The 20,025-nt window shown below is 34.2% G+C and overlaps 1 protein-coding gene across 3 annotated transcripts; it reads left to right on the top strand.

Moving 5' to 3' along the window:
* Window positions 1-166: 166 nt before the first annotated feature.
* SEPTIN2 (septin 2) lies at window positions 167-19,463 on the top strand. Of its 3 annotated transcripts, none has more exons than XM_070946379.1 (13): window positions 167-236; window positions 2,613-2,642; window positions 4,043-4,166; window positions 4,546-4,632; window positions 5,289-5,412; window positions 5,855-5,989; window positions 8,839-8,956; window positions 9,301-9,402; window positions 10,318-10,463; window positions 11,903-11,986; window positions 13,506-13,563; window positions 15,097-15,209; window positions 16,618-19,463. In XM_070946379.1, exons 2-12 carry the CDS (start codon window positions 2,634-2,636, stop codon window positions 15,199-15,201), a joined length of 1,092 nt encoding a protein of 363 aa, XP_070802480.1. In that variant the 5' UTR covers window positions 167-236; window positions 2,613-2,633; the 3' UTR covers window positions 15,202-15,209; window positions 16,618-19,463. The 3 variants fall into 3 exon arrangements, with proteins under 3 accessions (XP_070802480.1, XP_070802483.1, XP_070802481.1); XM_070946382.1 differs by having other exon boundaries at window positions 4,597-4,632; XM_070946380.1 differs by having other exon boundaries at window positions 222-274.
* The last annotated feature ends 562 nt before the right edge of the window (window positions 19,464-20,025 follow it).

Below are 20,025 nucleotides of genomic sequence, written 5' to 3' on the forward strand. Positions count from 1 at the left end.
GAGGGTAGCGCACGCGCTTTTGTTACCAGCAGCCCTGACGTTGTTTTGTCGCGCGCGAAAGCCGTGAAAGCTTTTTCAAGGGGGAGGAGAAATGATTTTGCCTCGTGAGCTGAGTGGAGATGCGTTTGTGAAGAGAGGCAAGCCTGCGCATGCGTTGCGGGACCCTGTGAAGCGGTTGGGCGGGTTCGGAGATTGCGGCGGCGGCGATTTAGGATCGACTTTGGGGCGGCTCCCAGGTGCGGCATCTCCTGCTCTGCGGCTTCTCTTGAACTGGGTAACTTGCAGGGATATACGGTGGTGACGGTGGCCGCAGTTTTTTTTTTATTCTGAGACAAACGGGGAGCGGGGACCGTTCCTGCTTTTTCTAAGCAGACGCCTTCTGCCCGTCCCACTCCCTACTTTGCATTCTTCCCCCCCCCCTTTCCCCATTCTCTAAAGCCGCCGTTCTTGCCGTACCTGGGTGTGCAATAAAGGAAAAGGGGGCGGAGGAAAGGGAGGGTGAGGAAAATCGGGGGGGGAGGCTGTGGTGTAACGAGCGTTATTTCGTTCAAGAGGGTTAGCGAGTCAGCAGTGCATTCCTCAGTTTCCAGGGGACGATTAGGAAACGGATCCCGCCTCTCAAAATAAATATATATATATATATATAGGAAAAAGTCGCGGGGAGGAGGGGGACGATTTGAACATACTTTCCGCCGCTCCATCTTGGACTCCCAACAAAGTGTGTTGAAGAGAGGCTGGGTGTTAAAAGAAAAAAAATATATTTCTCGGGTGCCTGGCTGGAGGACCCTCCCACTCTGTCTTAAGAAATGATTTCGATGAATCGGATTTTGATCTTTTGTTCTCCTCACACAGACACACACACCGCCACAGTCATGATAGTTTGGATTTCATGCATCTAAAAGTCACCTGGATGCAAAAGAGTCCGTTAGAAGTGGAAAAGAGGCAGAGACTTAAAAATGCGTGGGGAGGAGAGGAAGCAGAAATTGCTCGGTTTAAGTGACATTCCCGGCTTGACATGTTGGGGAGTCTAACCTCTGGGATAAGAAAGATACTGTTCCTCTTTCTTACATTGGAGATGTTGATGTTTTCCTAGGTCATTCCTAAGCAAAGAAATCTTGATTATATTTATTTTACAATTTAGGGCATCTTTCTTTTCCAACATTTGAAAACATCAATGTGGTTCCTACAGATCACACAAAATTAATTTCCAGTAATAATACGAGTCAGGATTTTCTCTGTTCCCTATTTATTCCTTTTGGGCCAAGTATCCTGGCATTTCAGAAAAATTCTCTGTAGCAGAGTATAGTTTCTATATCTGGCACTGGACTGTTGTTTCCTGCATTCCAGATTTTTTAAGGAAGAAAATCACCTCTCAAAGGCTTCCTTTGTCCATTCTGTTGTATAGGAACCCTTTGTCAGATGAGTTCTTTCTCTGGTTCTCTCTTTGTAAAGAAATCTGGAATGACTGATTGTATTCAAACTGATTTTCACAACGCTTCATATCTTAATTTTACTCCCTCAATTTTTTATTAAGTACTTTTGTTTTGAATAATTAGTAATGGTACATTTGCCATTTAAGGATATATACTGAAAATCTGACTTTAATAACTGACATGTTCTTTGTTCTCGGTATGTTTTTCAGTTTAAACAACTGACATGTAATATTACTTATTTTTTAAAAATGGGCCTATATAATTATTCTATATAATAAAATCTAACATTCATTGTAACATTTGGGTTCTATTTCTATCAAAATGGATCTGCATTTGCTATGCCTTTTGTAGTCCTATTTTTGCTGTCCTTTTAACTAATTCATTTGGGGATATACATTGCTAGAGAGAAGTTCCTTGAAGATGGGTTACAGCATGGGTCCAAAAGCTCGGAAGACCTCTGGTCCTAGAGACAGACCCAGATTGGATTCGGCAACATTATCATGGGACATGTATATTTGCCTTCATTCATAAATATAGAGATGTTTAGAAAAGATCTGTAGCTTGAATTTTTTTAAAAAAATTAGAAAATGTAATGCTACCAGCAGGTCACAAGATGTCTCAGGTGTATTACAAATAGAGCATTACTGCTAAGGAAAGAGAGAGAGAGAGAGATTATAGGATTTTAAAGAAAGAATATCCTCATGCAGATATGCTTCAAGTCTAAAATAAATACATAGTAAAATAATATCTTAATTTTTACAGAGGAATAAATTTATACCACACAGAAAGAAAAAATAAGACAATTTCTGCTATGCTTTATTTTATTTTCTTCCAGAAATAATGTTACCTGAAATATTATTCTGCTTCAGTTTTCCTGAACTTCCTGCAGATTTTAATAAATTAATTTTAGGTTTGCTGGGAAGTTTCCCAGCCTCAGTTCACAGCTTCTGCAGTTCTGGTTATAGATTTAAAATCAGAGTTTTTTTCCCCTTATCCAAGAGAATGATGGGCTAGAATCTAATTTGTATATTTTACATGTTTATCAACAAATGAATCTCTTAGAGTTCACTAGCTTTATTTCCATATAAGTATATCTATGTATGTATATTTGCTGTACAAACCTAACTTGATCATAAGACATGTCTTTTCTAACAATATATTACTTTGGGCTTTTTTTAGTTTGTGTGAATCTACAGAAACATGTCTAAGGTAAAGAATGCCTTTGTTAATGAGTATTTGTTGATTTCTACATATAATAGACAATTTGTATACATAAATTGTAGTTTATATTCTATAATTTCATTATTTTAGAGCATGTGAATCATAATATGAGATGTAGGTTTTTATAATTAATAGATTAGATTAGTTAAATATTTTTATAATTAATGTTTATGCAAAAAATACTTTAAAAAACTAATTTCTCATCTTGTGACTACTCATGTATTCATGGATGCATTTATTTAATATTCCTACAGTCTATACTAGTTCCATATATTACACTGGCAATAAAAGAAATATATTTGCTAATGTGGTAAGCAAAAAACTTTTAATTTAAAGAACACATATTTTTAAAATTCATTAGCTTTACAGGTGATACATTTTTAAAAGAATGTGATTAATATGCTAGTGAAGATTATTTAATAATGGTTGAATTTCTTGAGTTGATTGTTAGGAAATAAGTCAGGAAAAAAATGCTTTTTAAAAGTCAGGAAAAAAATGCTTTTTAAATCCTCACATTTTTGCATGTGATATTTTTGATACAATTCCAGTTAAAATACTTTTTTATATTGAATCTGCATTCAAGGAGTTGAGCCAGACCATTAATTTTAAGAGTATCAGGCAAAAAGGATCAGGACCCTTGCTTGAACTGTAGCTCAGATTTATTGTTCATAAATCTGAGCTACAGTTATAAAAGAATCTGATCATATAAAAGAATTTGATCAATTAATGGTCAACACTAAATTGGTGGTCGATAATAGTCAACAGAATTCAAGGTGGCTGGATTTGGATCTTTTGTTGTAACTCCGGGACTCTAAACTGATGGTGCATTTAACTACAGCAGCTAGCTCTGACTGCTCTTCTTCTATAAAAGGCTCATTTTTCTTAAAGATAATAAATTCAGTACTTTCTGTATCCTTGAATTTAAGATATAATTTGTTTATATTGTGTAATAAAAATAGACTCATTTCAGAAATGTCAAGGCTAATCTATTTTACCAAGTTAATCAGAATCTAAAATCATATTTCTGTTATACTTAAATATTTCTTAGGACATTTTTCACAATAAATTATATTTTCAGAAACCAATGTGAAATAAATGGAACATGAGATTTGAGTCAATAATGATTGTGCAAAGTCAAGATAGAATATAGAACAACAGAGTTGGAAGGGACCTTGGAGGTCTTCTAGTCCAACCCCCTGTAACTTTAACCATTTCTTCTGATAGCTTGTTATTAATTACTAATTCTAAACCAATTATTGAACTATACTTTTCAAATAACACCAAATGAATAAATTTAGTGAATCTGTAATTTTAACCATTTCCTCAATAATTTTACAAAAATAATTATACAATTTTATTTAATTTTAGTATTCTATTTTTCTTTTCAGCAACAGCCTGCTGAAAAGTTTGCAAATCCAGAAACCCCTGGTTATGTTGGATTTGCAAACCTTCCAAACCAGGTTCATCGGAAGTCTGTGAAAAAAGGCTTCGAATTTACCCTTATGGTAGTTGGTAAGATTATTACAATTTTTTAAATTGATATATGCATTATTACCCTTCAAGATGCCAGTTCAATTGTTGTAGTAAAATGTACTCTTAATTTGTAAAAATTTCTTGTGGTATATTCTTTTTAATTGATGCATCAATATTTCAGAATAATAAATTTTTCAAAGAACTGCGTCATAGAGCCTGTTATATATGGTCTATAATTGCTCATTCAGAAAATTAGATCTATAATCAAAAAGGTATTTGGTTTTTAAATTCCTAAATCTGAACACTAAATATGAGCTTCAATGCAGAAATTCAATGAATAATAATAGTCCATTTAAATAGTTAAGGTAATTATTTATGATTAAGCTTGTTTCTGACTGTATTTTATATTATTTAATAGGTGAATCTGGATTGGGAAAATCTACTCTAATAAACAGCTTGTTCTTAACAGATCTCTACCCAGAAAGAATAATCCCAGGAGCAGCTGGTAAGATTAACTTGTCCTTTCAGTACAATCTTTTGTATCTTAATATTGCAATAGAAAAATTAAATGGATTCTAATGCAAAAAGATTTATGTGAAGTGTTTGAGGGGGTATAGTTTTAGAAATTGTCCATTTTTATTATATACATAATTTTCTATATAGAATCACAAATGTATTCATTGTAAAACATCCTTCTTCAAAAAAGGTGTTTATGATTCTTTAAAGTATAGAAAAAGTATATTGCAATAATTTTGGTGAAATCTGCCACCTGATCTACATTTTGCAATTAATTTTTCTTGCAGCACAAGACTTGATCTTTTTGCTGTTTCAGTTGTAGGATGTTTTTCTTTTTATCAGCTACATGTATTGGATTATTAGAAAATCATTCATCTCAAACCGTGCTCCTATCTAAATCAGATAGGTTTGTCAAATGTGGAGTAATAACCATATATTTGAATTAGATTGCCTTGGAACATTTCAGCTTTATAATTCTATGGCATAATTTATAATTGAAAATATATATTGGGTTGCAGCATCACAATTGATTTGTCTATGAGGTATACCTTAATCAGCTATCTACTGAGAATAATTAATTCCTGATCCTGCCATAAAGGCTCGATGTCAGCAATCTTCTGAAATCCAGTTTTGTTCCTTTCCTAGAAAAAATTGAAAGAACTGTACAGATTGAGGCCTCAACAGTTGAAATTGAGGAAAGAGGTGTAAAGCTCCGTCTGACTGTAGTAGATACACCAGGATATGGTGATGCTATTAATTGTCGAGATTGGTATGTATTCAGTGGATGTGTTAAATTATTTAAACAAACTATAATAATATAAACAGAGTTATATTGTTTATAATTCTTAGCTTTAATGTTAAGAATTGCTAAATTTAATTACATATTTCATATGTTTTTATGTAAAGTCTCCAGATTAATGAGATATATGTAGAATAAAAACGATACCATTCATGGATGAACAGTTAACCAACCAAAACTCTATAGAAAATAGCAGAAAGTCTTGTAAGGTGTTGGGATTTGGATTATTATAAAACATTTTAATGCCTTCTTATTTCTTTCTGTATTATGCATATTCATTTCTTTTGACAACAATTCAGTTTATGGAATTATTATTTTTAAACATTATTATTTCCTTAGGTTTAAACAACAATTATAAAGCATCTCTGATAATGAACATTTAAACAATCATGTTTCATATTTGTTTTAATAGTTTCAGGACCATTATTTCCTATATTGATGAGCAGTTTGAACGTTATCTTCATGATGAGAGTGGCTTGAATAGACGGCATATTGTGGATAACCGAGTTCATTGCTGCTTCTATTTCATCTCACCATTTGGTCATGGGTAAGTACTAGGAACAGTGCTTTGGATTCAATTCCAAAAAGGCAATTTATAAGGGATCAGTGCATTCATACCAGAATGAATGAATGAATGAATGAATGAATGAATGAATGAATGAATGGTCTTTGGTTATTCGGGTTTTCTCCCGCGTAAAATTGGAAGTGTCTTGGCGACGTTTCGACGAAGTCTCATTCATCATCTTCAGGCTGGTGTTTTCGGCTTTGTGCTTCTAAGAGCAATGTGTGATCGCAGCTGTTTCTTCCTTTTAACTGCCAGTGGGGTGTGAACTGATTGGGTGGGAGCTTGGCTGTGTTCTGATTGGGTGGAGATGTGTTCTGATTGGGTGGAGGCTTGGCTGTGCTCTGATTGGATGGGGGGGGTTGGCTGTGCTCTGATTGGGTGGGGGTGTGTTCTGTTTAGGTGGGGGCGTGGTTGTGCTCGGGTTAGTCTGAGTTGCAGGGGGATTTGAGCTGGTGAGATGTGTTGCTGTTGTTTGGCTTCACGTTCGTGGTCATGCCACATCTTCACGGTGGGTGTCAGTTTGCTTCATGTATGGATTGGAGGGGTTTAAAATGGCTAATGATGCAGCTGTGGTCTGGCTTCTGGTTTGTGGTTGTGCCTCATCATCGGTGTGGGTTTTGGTTTGCTTTTTGCATGGATGTGTGGTGGTGACATCCTGTGTGGTTTTCGTGAGTGTGGGTCTGGTGTCATTCTTTGTGTTAGGGACTCATTTGTCAATAAGGGCGGGTTTCCAAATGGCTGGTAAGCGGGAGGTATCATCTCGTTTATTCATGCTGTGTGGGCGTTTTTCTATCTCGATGGCTTCTCTGATTATTCTGTTGTTAAAGTGTTCAGTTTTGGCGATAGTTCTGGTCTTTTTAAAGTCAATTTCATGTCCTGTGGCTTTAAGGTGTTGGACCAGGGAAGAAGTTGGTTCTTCTTTTCTGACTGAGTTCTTGTGTTCTTCAATGCGTGCACTTATTCTTCTGTTGGTTTGTCCGATGTATGTGGTGGGGCAGGCAGTGCATGGGATTTCATATACTCCTTGATTTTCTAACTCAATTTTGTCTTTGGGGTTTCTTAGGATGGTGGGTATTTTTCGGTTTGTGCAGAATGCTGTCTTGATGTTGTGTTTGTGGAGGATCTTGCTGATTCTGTCTGTGGTGCCTTTTATGTATGGGAGGAGGGCTTTGCCGTTTTCTTGTTCTCTGTCTTGGATTTTAGTGGGGGTTTCTTTTTGGATTAGGTTGGTAATCTTATTTCTTTGGAATCAGTTGGATGTTAGTACGTTAGTGAGAGTGTGTAGTTCGGTTTTTAGGTGTTGTTCGTCAGCTAAGCATTTTGTTCTGGAGATGAGTGTCTTGGCTACGGAATTGATCTGTGCTGGGTGGTGGTGTGAGAGTGCGTGCGGATAGTGGTTTGTATGTGTTTTCTTCTGGTAGATGGTGTGTCTTAGGGAGCCATTGGATTTCTTGTAGACTAAGACATCCAGGAAGGGAAGTTGGTTGTTAGCTTCTGTTTCCATGGTGAACTCTATTTTGGGGTGTAGGCTGTTGAGGTGTGTGAAGAAGTTGTCCAGTTTTTCTTTCCCGTGTGGCCAGATTATGAAGGTGTCGTCTACGTATCTGAGCCAGAGTTTGGGTTTGTGATCAGATTTTTCTAGAGCTTGGGTTTCAAAGTGTTCCATGTAGAGGTTTGCAATGACAGGTGAGAGGGGTGATCCCATAGGTGCTCCTTCTATTTGTTTGTATTTTTGTCCGTTATAGATGAAGTATGTGTTGTATAGGCAGTGGTTGGTCAGATCTAGGATGTACTTGGGGGGGTTATATTTGTTTTGGATAGCTGTCAAGGCTTCTTTGTTTGGCACTTGGGTGAAGAGGGATATGACATCGAAGCTCACGAGTAGGTCGCTGGGCTGTAAGTTTTGTTTCTTTATGATCTCTATGAACTGGAATGAGTTTTTTACGTGTGAGGTGATGGATTCTGCATAGGGCTGTAGTTGTTTGGCGAGAAATTTGGCTAGGTTTTGTAGAGGTGAGCCTATGGAGCTGACTTTGGGTCTAAGTGGGGTTCCTTCTTTGTGTATCTTGGGGAGACCATAGAGCTTAGGGTATCTGGATGATTTATCTCTGGGAATGATTCTTTGCTGGATCTCTTCGCTGATGGGGGAAGCGTTTATTTTGGATCTAGTGGTTTTTTCCAGGTAGGTGGTGGGATCTGTGTTTAGGGGTTTGTATGTGGAGTCTTGGAGTAGGTTGGTTAATTTGGTTTGGTAGTCAGATGTGTTCATAATCACCGTGGCGTTTCCCTTGTCTGCTGGTAGGATTATTATGCTGGTGTCTTCTTTCAAGTTAAGTAGTGCTGTCTGTTCCTCTTTGGGTAAGTTGCTTTTGGGTGGCTTGCTGGTGCAGAGGATGTTGGTGATTTCGAGTCTGATTCTGTTAGCGTGGTCGGGGTTGATTTTGGTCAGGCTGGTTTCAACTCCGCATATAATGGTTTCAGTAATGGTATAAAATTGGGCTTTGGTTGTGTTTGTGGCATATTGGACAGAATATGTCACAACTATTGGTTGCCACCCATAGTTTTGCAGGGGATGTCCATGTGACATGATATACTTGAGATGATAGCCAAAATCACAACTTCTCTATTTTATAGAGTTACATTTTAAAAAATGAGATATGTTTTACAATAATAATGCATATTGCTTCCTTGATGTGAACAAAGCAGTAATTTGATCTAAGAATCTGAATGTTTTTAGAAATGTTTAAGTTTCTATGTTAACTGCTTCTGTTGATTTTTAGTTTGTGAAAGAAATAGTCTAAATGTTAGGAATTCATAATTTGTATTTTTAGTCTCAAGCCTTTGGATGTTGAGTTCATGAAAGCTATACACAACAAAGTGAATATTGTACCTGTGATTGCAAAAGCTGATACCCTAACGCTGAAAGAGCGGGAAAGACTGAAGAAAAGGGTGAGGTTTTTTTCTTTAATATAAGCATAGCATAAAGAAAAACATGATTCATATATTGTGCATAATAGGCCGGTCGGAATCTAATGAACACTGTGAACTTTTAGGTAATGTGTATAGCTGTAATGTATTGAAGTGAAGGGGAATAATTGCTGGCTTCTCCAACTGCAGCACTTTGTACAATGTGTAATTCTAGGGGTATGGTTTCCTGGCCTTCAGAAGCTGTTTGGGTGTAAGCGGAGAAGGGAGGGGGCATATATAAAAAGCAAGCAAAAAATCCCTGTTGATTTTGCAGATGTTGAATCTCAGCCCATGTTTTATTATATCTTACTGTCCTTTGGGGTCAGATTTTGGATGAAATTGAAGAACATAGCATCAAGATTTATCACTTGCCTGATGCAGAATCAGACGAAGATGAAGATTTTAAAGAACAGACCAGACTTTTGAAAGTAAGGACAATTTGTTAAGTCAGAAATAGTTTATCCTGTCATCTTATTTAATTTCTAGAATTTATTATTTTTGCTTATCAAAGCTAGTGCCTTTAATCTGTTTCTAATCTCAGAAGGAAGAGAATTCTTCACACTAAAGGGAATTTTGATCTTTGAATTGGAAAATGCTTTGTCATCCAAATTTGATTGCAATTTTTTTTTTAATATGAGTTCAGAATGAGAGTATGGAGCAGGAATTTGTAGCAAGAGTTCCTTTTTTAATTTTGCTTTCTTTGCATCTTTTTTGACAGTGTAAATTGTAGCAATTAAAAGTATAGAAAAGGAATGCAAGGGCGCAGTAACAGAAACTTAACAGAAGCATTAGAATTAGATGATGGCAACAGAAGATAATGAATGTAACCAGCAGAACTTTTATCAGAAATCATTGTGAAGAAAAGATGAAAGCAGTAAGGTTAGGCAAGAAATTTTTAACTGGAGAATGGTAGGATACAAGAGGTTATGTATCTTATTGAAAAGTATTTAAAAAGGAAGATAAAAACTAATGTAAGAAAAAGAAATAAATCAAAATGAAAATAAATATAAAAAAGTAAAGAAAATAGAAAAGAAAAAAGATACAAAGAAGTAGCTTCTGATATTCTTTACAGCAGTTGTAAGTACAGTTATAAATTTACTTCTTACTCTATCGTTACAATCTTATCCTTCTGTCTATAATCTGATTATCAAAACAAAATCATAAGCGCATTTTTGCTGTTTTATGCATAAAGTCCATAAGGAGTTTCTAGTCAATGGCATGTCTTGTGTTTTTAATAAATAGTTGGCTTTCTTTTCAGAAATTTAAATTGGTGTTGATTGTTATCAAACTTCTAATTGCAAAGCACAGTGAGATTGTAAGATTATTTTTCTCTTCAATTCCAGACCAGCATTCCATTTTGTGTTGTGGGATCCAATCAATTAATTGAAGCTAAGGGTAAAAAAGTTAGAGGTCGTCTTTATCCCTGGGGTGTTGTTGAAGTGGAAAATCCAGAACATAATGACTTCTTAAAACTAAGAACCATGCTGATGTAAGTAAAGTGCATTTATCCCTGTACTTTGGTCATTGTTCACCTTTTTTTTATCCTACACAATACAAAGCAAAATGATTATTGTTTGTTGAACTGTTAAACAGGAGATACAGATAGTTCTTAACTTACGACCACAGTAAAGACTGGAAAATTAATTGTTAAGGAGTGTAATTGTGAAGTGAGGCACTATGTGACTGTGGCCACTTTTACAACCTTTTTTATTACAAAGTGAATCACACATAGTCTCTTAAGTGAGATTTCACATATCAATCTTTCCAGGTAAACCAGATCGGAAATAAAATTAGAGGCTAATAATTCCATTTTATTGTAAGGCTGCATTGAAGGAATCTTGCAAGGCTGAAGGTAGAAATTTCCCCCCGCTACTTTTAACTGCCCAATCAATAAGACAGGTCTTTCCCAAATTTCTTCCTATCTTAAGTCACAGGGGACTCCACCCTTTCTTGACTCATTGTTTCTTAAAAAGCATCTCTTCCCTCATCCTCCAACATCATCATAATGAGTATAATTTTTGTTAAAATTTATTAATAAGAAAGTAAAAGATAACACAGATTAATAGAAGTAAACACGGAAAACAAAGCAATAAATAAAAGAAAAAAGTGTAAGAAAAGGAAAAAAGTTAAAAATAGAAAAAGACAAAATAATGGCTTCACGTATTCTTCATAGCAGATATAAGGGCAAATATATTTTGACCTTTAAAGTTACATCATTTTATTCTTTCTATAATCCATTCTGTCTAAATATCAAAACCATAAGTCAAAATTTCATTCTTTTGATTTTTACACAAAAGTCTGTAAGAGGCTGGTAATCAGCAATAAATGTAGATAATGCCTCTTCTGTAATGAAATTAATTTATCAATTTCAGCAAAATCTATTAAATTCACCTACCATTCTCCCATAATGTCGAATCTTTCCATCTCTATGCATAGAGTAATCTGGCTGCTGTGATCATATATTGAAATAATCTTCCGTGACCCCTTTCTATTTGCCTGTTAGTCCTGAAATGAAAAATTGTGGCTTAAATTGAATATTAATCTTTCAAATTGCCTGTATTAAAGTATGTATTTGGATCCATTTTTTTTAGTTTTTTTACATGTCCATCACTCATGATAAAATGTCCATTCATGGTGTTCATATTTTCAATACATCTATTTGTGGAAAAATAACATTCTTAAAAATTTTGATTATTTGTGTTATATATGAAGTTATGTTATATAACTATTAAAGGATGGGTAGCAAACACAATAACAATGTAGAATGTATGCATTTCTGAGCATGTTTAACCCATTGGGGTAGTCAAATTTTATATCTTGTTTTCCATTTCACTGCTTCTAATGCATAATTTTTTATTTGAGGATTAAAATAAAATTTGTTGAGCTGTATTAAATAATTATTATACCATAGTTTTTTTGTTATTCCAGCACTCATATGCAGGATCTTCAAGAAGTGACTCAAGATCTTCACTATGAGAACTTCCGTTCTGAAAGACTTAAAAAGGGTGGCAGGTAAGCATCTCTTACTAAATGGTCTATGGTTCCATTATATTTCAGGTTTTCTTGTCATGTTTTGATTGCTACCATTTTGAATATATGTCAAATACTCTCCAAGCATATCTAACAATGTATTTGGGTGTATTATTCTTATTATATTTTTTTCTGTAAAGGGTCAGCAAAAGCATTCTTTCAGTTATTAGGAACAGATGCAATTTTCACACGTGTTAAACATGTTGTATGCAAACTTCATTCATATTTTAATGTTTCTCTAGTTATGCCATTTAAACCTGAAGCCATGATATTTTTCAGTGTTCTCGTTGTATTAATGATTTCCCTTTTCATCAATTTTCTTAACATTCTAAGATTCAAAGTATTTTTTTTAATTCCACTTTAACATCTCACTTTTTTCCCAACCATTCTAAAATGTACTTCCATTCGGTAATTTTTATTTTTTATTGATTTTATTGATTATTTTATTTCATTCTGTTGGAGATTCTTTGTTAGCCCTTTCCCCCAGTTTCAAAATACTAAAATACTTCAAAAACAATAGCTATACTTTTTCATTTTGAAATGTCTGAATGCTCCAATAATTTTTGCTGTATTTTCCTACCTCATTCCCATTTATCTGTTTGTGTTACCTAATAGAATAGCTTTGTTCCTCAGGAAGACATTTATATACAAATCACATCCCTGGTTCTTTCATTATCACTATTCAAGCAAGGTGCATATATACTTGTACCTGAAATATTTGTAGAAAGTAAAATTTACCTTCATTAATATATTAATTTCTGTTTTCATAATTTAAATAATATAATTTCATTTTCTGACTTACCGTGTAATAATTATTGAACCTATATTACTTCCATAATTTATGCATATATTCCTCAATTCTATTTCCCAAAATCGATCCACCTTCATATACATCTACAACATTCTTACTCTCGCTTAGTATTAGAAACACTCAGCTTTGTAATGTTTCATTGATGAATTCATGCTCTTTATCTACTCCTCTTTCTTTCCAAGTTGTGCTCTTCCCATGTTCATCACAGATGACTCTTAAAGGTTACTAGCTTTAATACCCATACTAGAATTTTCTGCTATCACTAAAGATACAATTCCAGTCAGTTTTGATAAGTCATATACTGATTTACTCTAGTCTAAGCATTCCCATGCTATTCTGTGTAGCCAGTATCTCTAAAATAGAGATTTCATTGTAAACCAATATTCCTTTGGCAGGTTTCTTTGTAGAATGAAATGGACAGCATATAAGTTTAATAAATAAAAGAAAATCCCATCACCTAGGAAATACATACAGTATAGTAATAACTACTCAATCTTTTTTCCTTCTTTTACTACCATTGTATCTGCATTTTGAAAATATTGGTCAGTAGTAGTTAAATACTATCAGATAGAAAACAGTATTTAGCTAGAACTACATGTTTGCATTAAATTCCTTTGTAAGAAGTTGCTGCTTTTAAGAAAATATTGCTGTATATTTCTAAGCCTTCTTTTTTCCCCCTCCTAAATGTAGAAAAGTTGAAGATGAAGAAGTTAATAAAGATCAAATCTTGCTTGAAAAGGAAGCAGAAGTAAGGACTTCATTTTTTAAAAAAATATACTGTATTTTGGATCTTCAAATTATGTGATATTCATAAACAGTTCTGAATTCCTACACCATAGGGACAGAATATTACTCAGCAGGATTTTGCCAAGAAATTACAAAGTTATTAGTAAGCTTTTTAAGTAAAGATTAAAACTTAAAAGGCATTTAGCACAAACACTTCTCAATCTGAATTCTGTGAAAGGTACCCTTTTGCAGGGGCCATAAATTTAAAATTAAAACAATTACAGCCATTTATTGATTTATAATTAGTGAGAAAGGAGAGGCAAATGGACCTGTATGGCTTAATCCAGATTCAAAGGCTTAATCCAGATTCAAAGACAATGTCGGCTGGTGGCACCCAGGATGAGGGCATTCTCTGTGGTCACACCGACCCTCTGGAATGAGTTACCCACTGGGCTCCGAATGGCCCCCAACCTCCACACTTTTCGCGGCAGCCTGAAGACATGGCTTTTTCAGCAAATTCCCTGATCTGTCGGGAGTTTTAATTGCTTGGGGATTTTAAATTGGATTATTTTAATATCATTTTATTGTCGTGTTGTTTTATTTTGTGAGCCACCCCGAGTCCTATGGGAGAAGGGGGGCATATAAATACGATAAATAAATAAATAAATAAATAAATAAATAAATCCCTAATTTGATGTGATCTACTATGACTGTTTTCCAAGTAAAAACTGAATTTATGTATTTTGACAGAAAATCATGAATGCTATGTAGATTAGATTTATATAGTAGCAATGGGAAAGTAATTCATGCAACTATATAATTAAAAGTATACTTGAAAGAAACTTGATCATCATTTGGTAATTCTTCAGGTATACAAAATACGGAATTTTAAATTGATACTGGTGACTTAAAATCAGTTTATTGCAGCCTTTCAGTTCAAAAGAGATTTCATTCCCAGTTTTTAATAACCAAATATGGACAGGTAACTCTTTATTTGGATTTAAATGTCATACTGAATTTTGTCATTCAAACTATGGTTTATTGCTGCCTGTTAGCATAATTGATCTGGTTTGTATCTCTTAGATTTGTATAATGAAATAAAGCCTTATTTCATGATGGTCTTGATGTTAATTCATGTGAATTGAATCCATTGATCTCTATAGAATTTGTTTAAGCATCATATTAAAAATGTAAAAACTGAACCAGAAACTGGAAAATTGCTGAATTTTAATTCTCAGCATCTATAACCAATGTCTTCGCTTTGGGTTATGATGGTATCTATAATTCAAAAATATCTGGAGAGCCATAGGTTTCTTACCTGTACTGCACATCAGTTGGAGGGAGTAGAAGATAAAAGTGGACAAATAATTTGGCCGTATGATACCATTATCACACACTGGTACTACAAAAGAACCATAGTTTTAGATGAAAGATATAAAATCTGTTGGTTTTTTTAATTGGTGATATTCTGGTTTAATGTTTTTGTAAGCTGCCAAAGCACTCCTTTAGTTGGAGGAATTCTAGCCAATGTAGAAATGATATTCTTTGTTTTTAGCTTCGCCGCATGCAGGAAATGATTGCAAGGATGCAGGCACAGATGCAGATGCAAAGGCAGGGAGGTGAAGGAGATAGCAGTGCAACTCATGGGTACAAAGTTTGAATTATTTGGTAAGAACACTTTTATATTCAAACTACTATATATAAAATATTGCTTTGAAAATTATAGTATTACAGATTTGATCTTTTTATCATGATTTTGACTTTTAGATAAATAACTTTAAGAGTGACATAAATATTTCATTCTGAAACAAAAAGGAATCCATTTATTTAATTATTTGCTCATTCATTCAAGTGCTACAGTTGTCTACTTGCCATAAGGGTTAAATTTAAAAAATTAAATTTAATAGACTAAAGAACCAATTCTCAATCAACTTTGCAAATGTTTGGACAGCATACAATTTACTAATGCTCCCTGTATGCTATATCCTGTTCTTCAGGGGAGGAATAGCTTTTAAAATCAAGAAAAATGAGATAGTGCTTTGTCCATTTTCTGTATTTCCTCAGCTATCGTACCAGCATGTAATACAATTTAACTTCCCTTCCTCACTTTGAAAGAACCTAAACAAAACATAGAATGAAACAGGGAAGAGAGCAGGGCAGGCTGTTTTTTTTCCTAAACGATCAAGCAAGTAATGAACTGCAACATTTAACACAGCATACAGGTAGTCTACACTTAATGACCAATCACTTAATGACCAGTCAAAGTTACAAAGCTACTTGTGATCCAGTTCCACAGTTCTGGGGGCCAAACCACCTCAACTTTTTCCCCCTACGGTCCTGTGATCACATTTTGGGCACTTGATAACCAGCTTGCATTTATAGCCATTTGCAGTGTCCTGCAGTCACATGACCATGATTTTCTGTGTTTTTGTTGGTTTTCAACATTCACTTCCCATTTCCAGCAAAAAAAATACCCATTGAAAAAATAGACTCATTTAATATCTGCCACGTCTGCTTAATGACTGTGATATATGCTTAATATGGTTAACGACAACTGCAAAAAAAGGTCATAAAAACAGGCATGGCTGTGGGCATCACAGAATGTTATGCAGTAACATTCTGTAACAATGGAATGTTTGGTCGCTACTATGGCGACCAAAAGAAATTGAGACAGTGTATGCATAGATAGTTGGGGATATTTCCTTTTTTTTAGCAATACATTGCAAAAAACAAGAGGGAGTTAACATAGGCTAACAAAAATAGAGAGAGGAAAGATGACTAGAACAATATACTCTTTTGTGATTCCCTGTGATCTTTATGCTGTAATCTTTCTTTATAGTATATATCTATGAGATGGTGCCATTATTATTTTATTAGTAAAAATTTGTAGGAGGAATCTATAGGTATTGCTACTTCCCAGATTTGTAAATGAAAAGTTTGGTTATCATTGTTACTTTTAATTATATTTTTATATTATTATATAATTAAATATATCATTATAAAATATACTATTATTCATTTTTAAAAAATATGCACGACCATGTAACCTGTCAATATTCTCTTTTCATCATTGCAGATAACTTTCATTAATTGGAATCATTTAAGATTTAAGACACAGCTTATTTTGTGGGGAGAGTTACTACTTATCCTGCTGTCACTTGGAAGGTCTCTTAACATTCAGCAAACAAATATATAGTTGATGTATTCTCTATTTTATAAACAAATAAGATTTCTTTAATCTTTTTAAAATGTTAAATGCAATATGAGTTTGTTAAGATTTACTAATATTTTATTGACCTGATTTTACTATGCAGATTACACAAATGTTTAGATTTTCCCTAACCTGTTGTTCATCTAATACTATGGATTAATGCCACTGAGGGGTTTGGAGTTTTTTTGCACTCAATATATAAATTGATAATAACCACATTATATTTATGGTTTAATTTCTTATTCTTAATTTTTCCTGATTTCCTTTTTGCAGCTGACATGATTGTTTGAAAGTCCCTTTAAGTTACCTACCCTATAAATATTATGTATTGCCTATTTCTTTGAAATCATTGTAAAGGTTTTCATAGGAAAGACTAAGAAAGTCTTAAAGGAATGTTCATTTCTTTTGGAATAGAGACCTTTGCGTGCAGACTGACCTACAAGAAAATAAGTGATAATATTTGCAATTTTTTTCAATGTTACTCTTTTTATATACAGGTAGTCCTTGACCTACAACCATAATTGAGCCTGGAATCTTTGTTGAGTGAAGCAGTTGTTAAATGACACATCACATAACTGCTTCCCTTAATGACTACCATCCTGGCTCATTCATTTACAGTTGTTAAGTGACCATGTGGATCATTCAGCAGAATGAGGGGATGCTGCACCAGGTAGGGAGGCCTGGGATCTACAGGGATACATAAACCTGCTGATGTCTGTGAGGTTTCAGCTGGTTCCCAATCCAGCCGCTCAGCCACCCAGGGAGCTTCAGGCTGGCTATGGAAGCTACCAGCATGTACAAAGCTGCTGCAGGTGGCTGGGTGAGTTGCTCCCCTCTGTCCCTTTCACTTGCAACTTCCCTGCCACTTTCCCAGGAAAAAAGATAGCAGATGGCATTCACATGATTGTAGGGCGCTTGGAAACTGGTTGTAACTGCGAATAGGCTGCCAAGAGCCTGAAATATGGTCATGTGATTAGGGGGGCAGTGCTACACTTTACAATGTTTGGAAGTGCTTTACGGGCTTAGAAAAACACTCTTTCCGAGGCCATCATAACTATGATCAATTGTGAAATGGCCAGTTGTAAGTCAAGAACTACCTGTATGAAGTAACGTATCAGTATGCCTTGACTATTTGTGGACTGCTGTACTTTACCAGTGCTATACAGTAAATATTTTCAAGTAATTTCCATGTGTATAGCATTTTGTGACGTATGTGAGTTTAAAAGTAGTATAATTTAGAAAAAAAAAATCAGTTATTTTTTCAGACTTTTTAGGTGTATTTTTTCAGATTTTCAAATTTGTATTTAATTTTCGAAGAAAGCAAGGTCAAATTGTACCCGAGGCATGTGTTTCTACAAAGGAAGAGCATAAGTATTCATCATGGAAGAAACTAGCTACTCCCTGATGACCCCAGTATACCCATGACATACATACATACTGACAGACATAAATACTGTACTTGGAAATACTGGAAAGAGAATGACTTAATTTAATGTCCTTCAGGCTTCTAACATTAAAAAAAGTAATTATGGCATTTTCATTTTGATTGTTGTTACACACAGATAAGGATAACCAGATGATGTCCATATTTTAGTCTGTATTTACTATGTTCAAAAATAAAATCCAAATTATATTTCTTGAAATCTGCAATGAATGATATATAAACATAGTAAAAATGTTCTGCCATTTATTAATCCAGAATTTTAATTTTAAAAATGGGATCACAGAAAGATTTCACTTTGATCTTGTAATTTATTTGGAAAATATAATACTAATCTGAAGAGTTTTCACTAATAGTACTTTTCCCCCCTTAGAAAGATGATAATTGTTCAATACCTCTTCTGTTCAGAAGTAACACCTACAATCTTTTTGTGTCCTACATAGGTTATATTACTGGGTTAAATTATGCTACTTGATTTGAACACACTTGTTTACCTAGAATGTTTTAGATCTGGGCTGATTTCGGTATTATTTGTATGAAGCTGTAATTATAATTAAATAGCAAGGAGAAAAATTCCTAGTATTTTGAAAACCTGTGAAAATGTGAATATGTGTGCCAAATAACTAGTATAAACCTAACCCTACTGTACATTAGTTTTCATTAACTGACTTTAAAGAATTGTTCAGTATTTTTAAACATCATCTGCATGTATCATTTGCTGTAATTAGACCTTCATTATATACTGTAACTTAGTCTACTTGTGGTGCTACATTTTAAGAATTTTGGCTTTCATGATCACTTATAAAATCCATACTGCTAAAAGTTAATTCCTGAACAGCAGTAATTTACTAATTTAAACTGTACCTTTTAAGTAAGGTTAATTTTTTTTAACAGTGTATTTCCATGAGGTTGAATGATGTTTTCCAGTCTGTACCTGATATAGGAATAACAAAGTATCTGTACCTATTTCTATGAACTAAGCTACATTTAAATATTCAGACTACAATTTAAAAATGAATTTCTCAAGGTTTTGGGAACCTGAAAAATGGTTAGCATCACAAATGGTCTTTGTCTTTGTTTTTCGAACTAATATAATTACAATTTTAGGATTATATTGTTATATTCTTTAACACTTTTACTGGATTTTTATAACGGGGGTATTCAAAGGGCTACTTTTTGTATAAGACAGTATTAACCTATAATTGATTTTCTGTACCTTATTTTAGCCCAAATTATTAATAAACCCAATAAACTGTTATGTACAAATCTGCTGAAGTGTGTGTTTATATTAAGTGAGTGATGTAGGTGGTATGGTGGCTAATTAAAAATAGTTTCTTGCAAAAACTGTTGATGACAGAGCTTAAAATAATATGTTCCATTACACAGAAACATTTACCTCAACCAGTTGTTTTGCTGAGTACATGTGTTACCAAAATATTGATACTCTTAGAAGTTGGGCAAAATACACATAACATTCGGTTCCATATGAACCTCATTGTTTCACAACTGTTATTATCCCATTTTCATTTTCAGAATATTGACATGAACTTCCAGTATTGTCATTAATGATATTACAGGTTAATACTTAATTCAACAATGATTGGATATATGCATAAAAAGTTTCCCAAGTATAGATAAAGGTAAAGTTTCCCCTGCCCAGTCATTTTGGACTCTAGGGGGCAGTGCTCACCTCCATTTCTTAGCCAAGGGAGCCAGCCTTATCCAAAGATATTTCTGTGGTTGTGGCCAGCATGACAACATGCTGAGGCGCATGGAACACTGATCTTCCCACCGGAGAAGTACCTATTTACAGTTGCAAGAAAAAGTATGTG

This window comes from Pituophis catenifer, unplaced genomic scaffold (genome assembly GCF_029215685.1).
Source record: "Pituophis catenifer annectens isolate HBS135680 unplaced genomic scaffold, rPitCat1.0.hap2 SCAF_6, whole genome shotgun sequence".
Taxonomy (NCBI): domain Eukaryota; kingdom Metazoa; phylum Chordata; class Lepidosauria; order Squamata; family Colubridae; genus Pituophis; species Pituophis catenifer.

Coding starts and splice junctions, on each gene's coding strand:
- SEPTIN2 (XM_070946379.1), top strand. Junction 8,957..9,300: donor GGGAAAGACTGAAGAAAAGG/GTGAGGTTTTTT, acceptor CTTTGGGGTCAG/ATTTTGGATGAAATTGAAGA. Junction 9,403..10,317: donor AACAGACCAGACTTTTGAAA/GTAAGGACAATT, acceptor CTTCAATTCCAG/ACCAGCATTCCATTTTGTGT.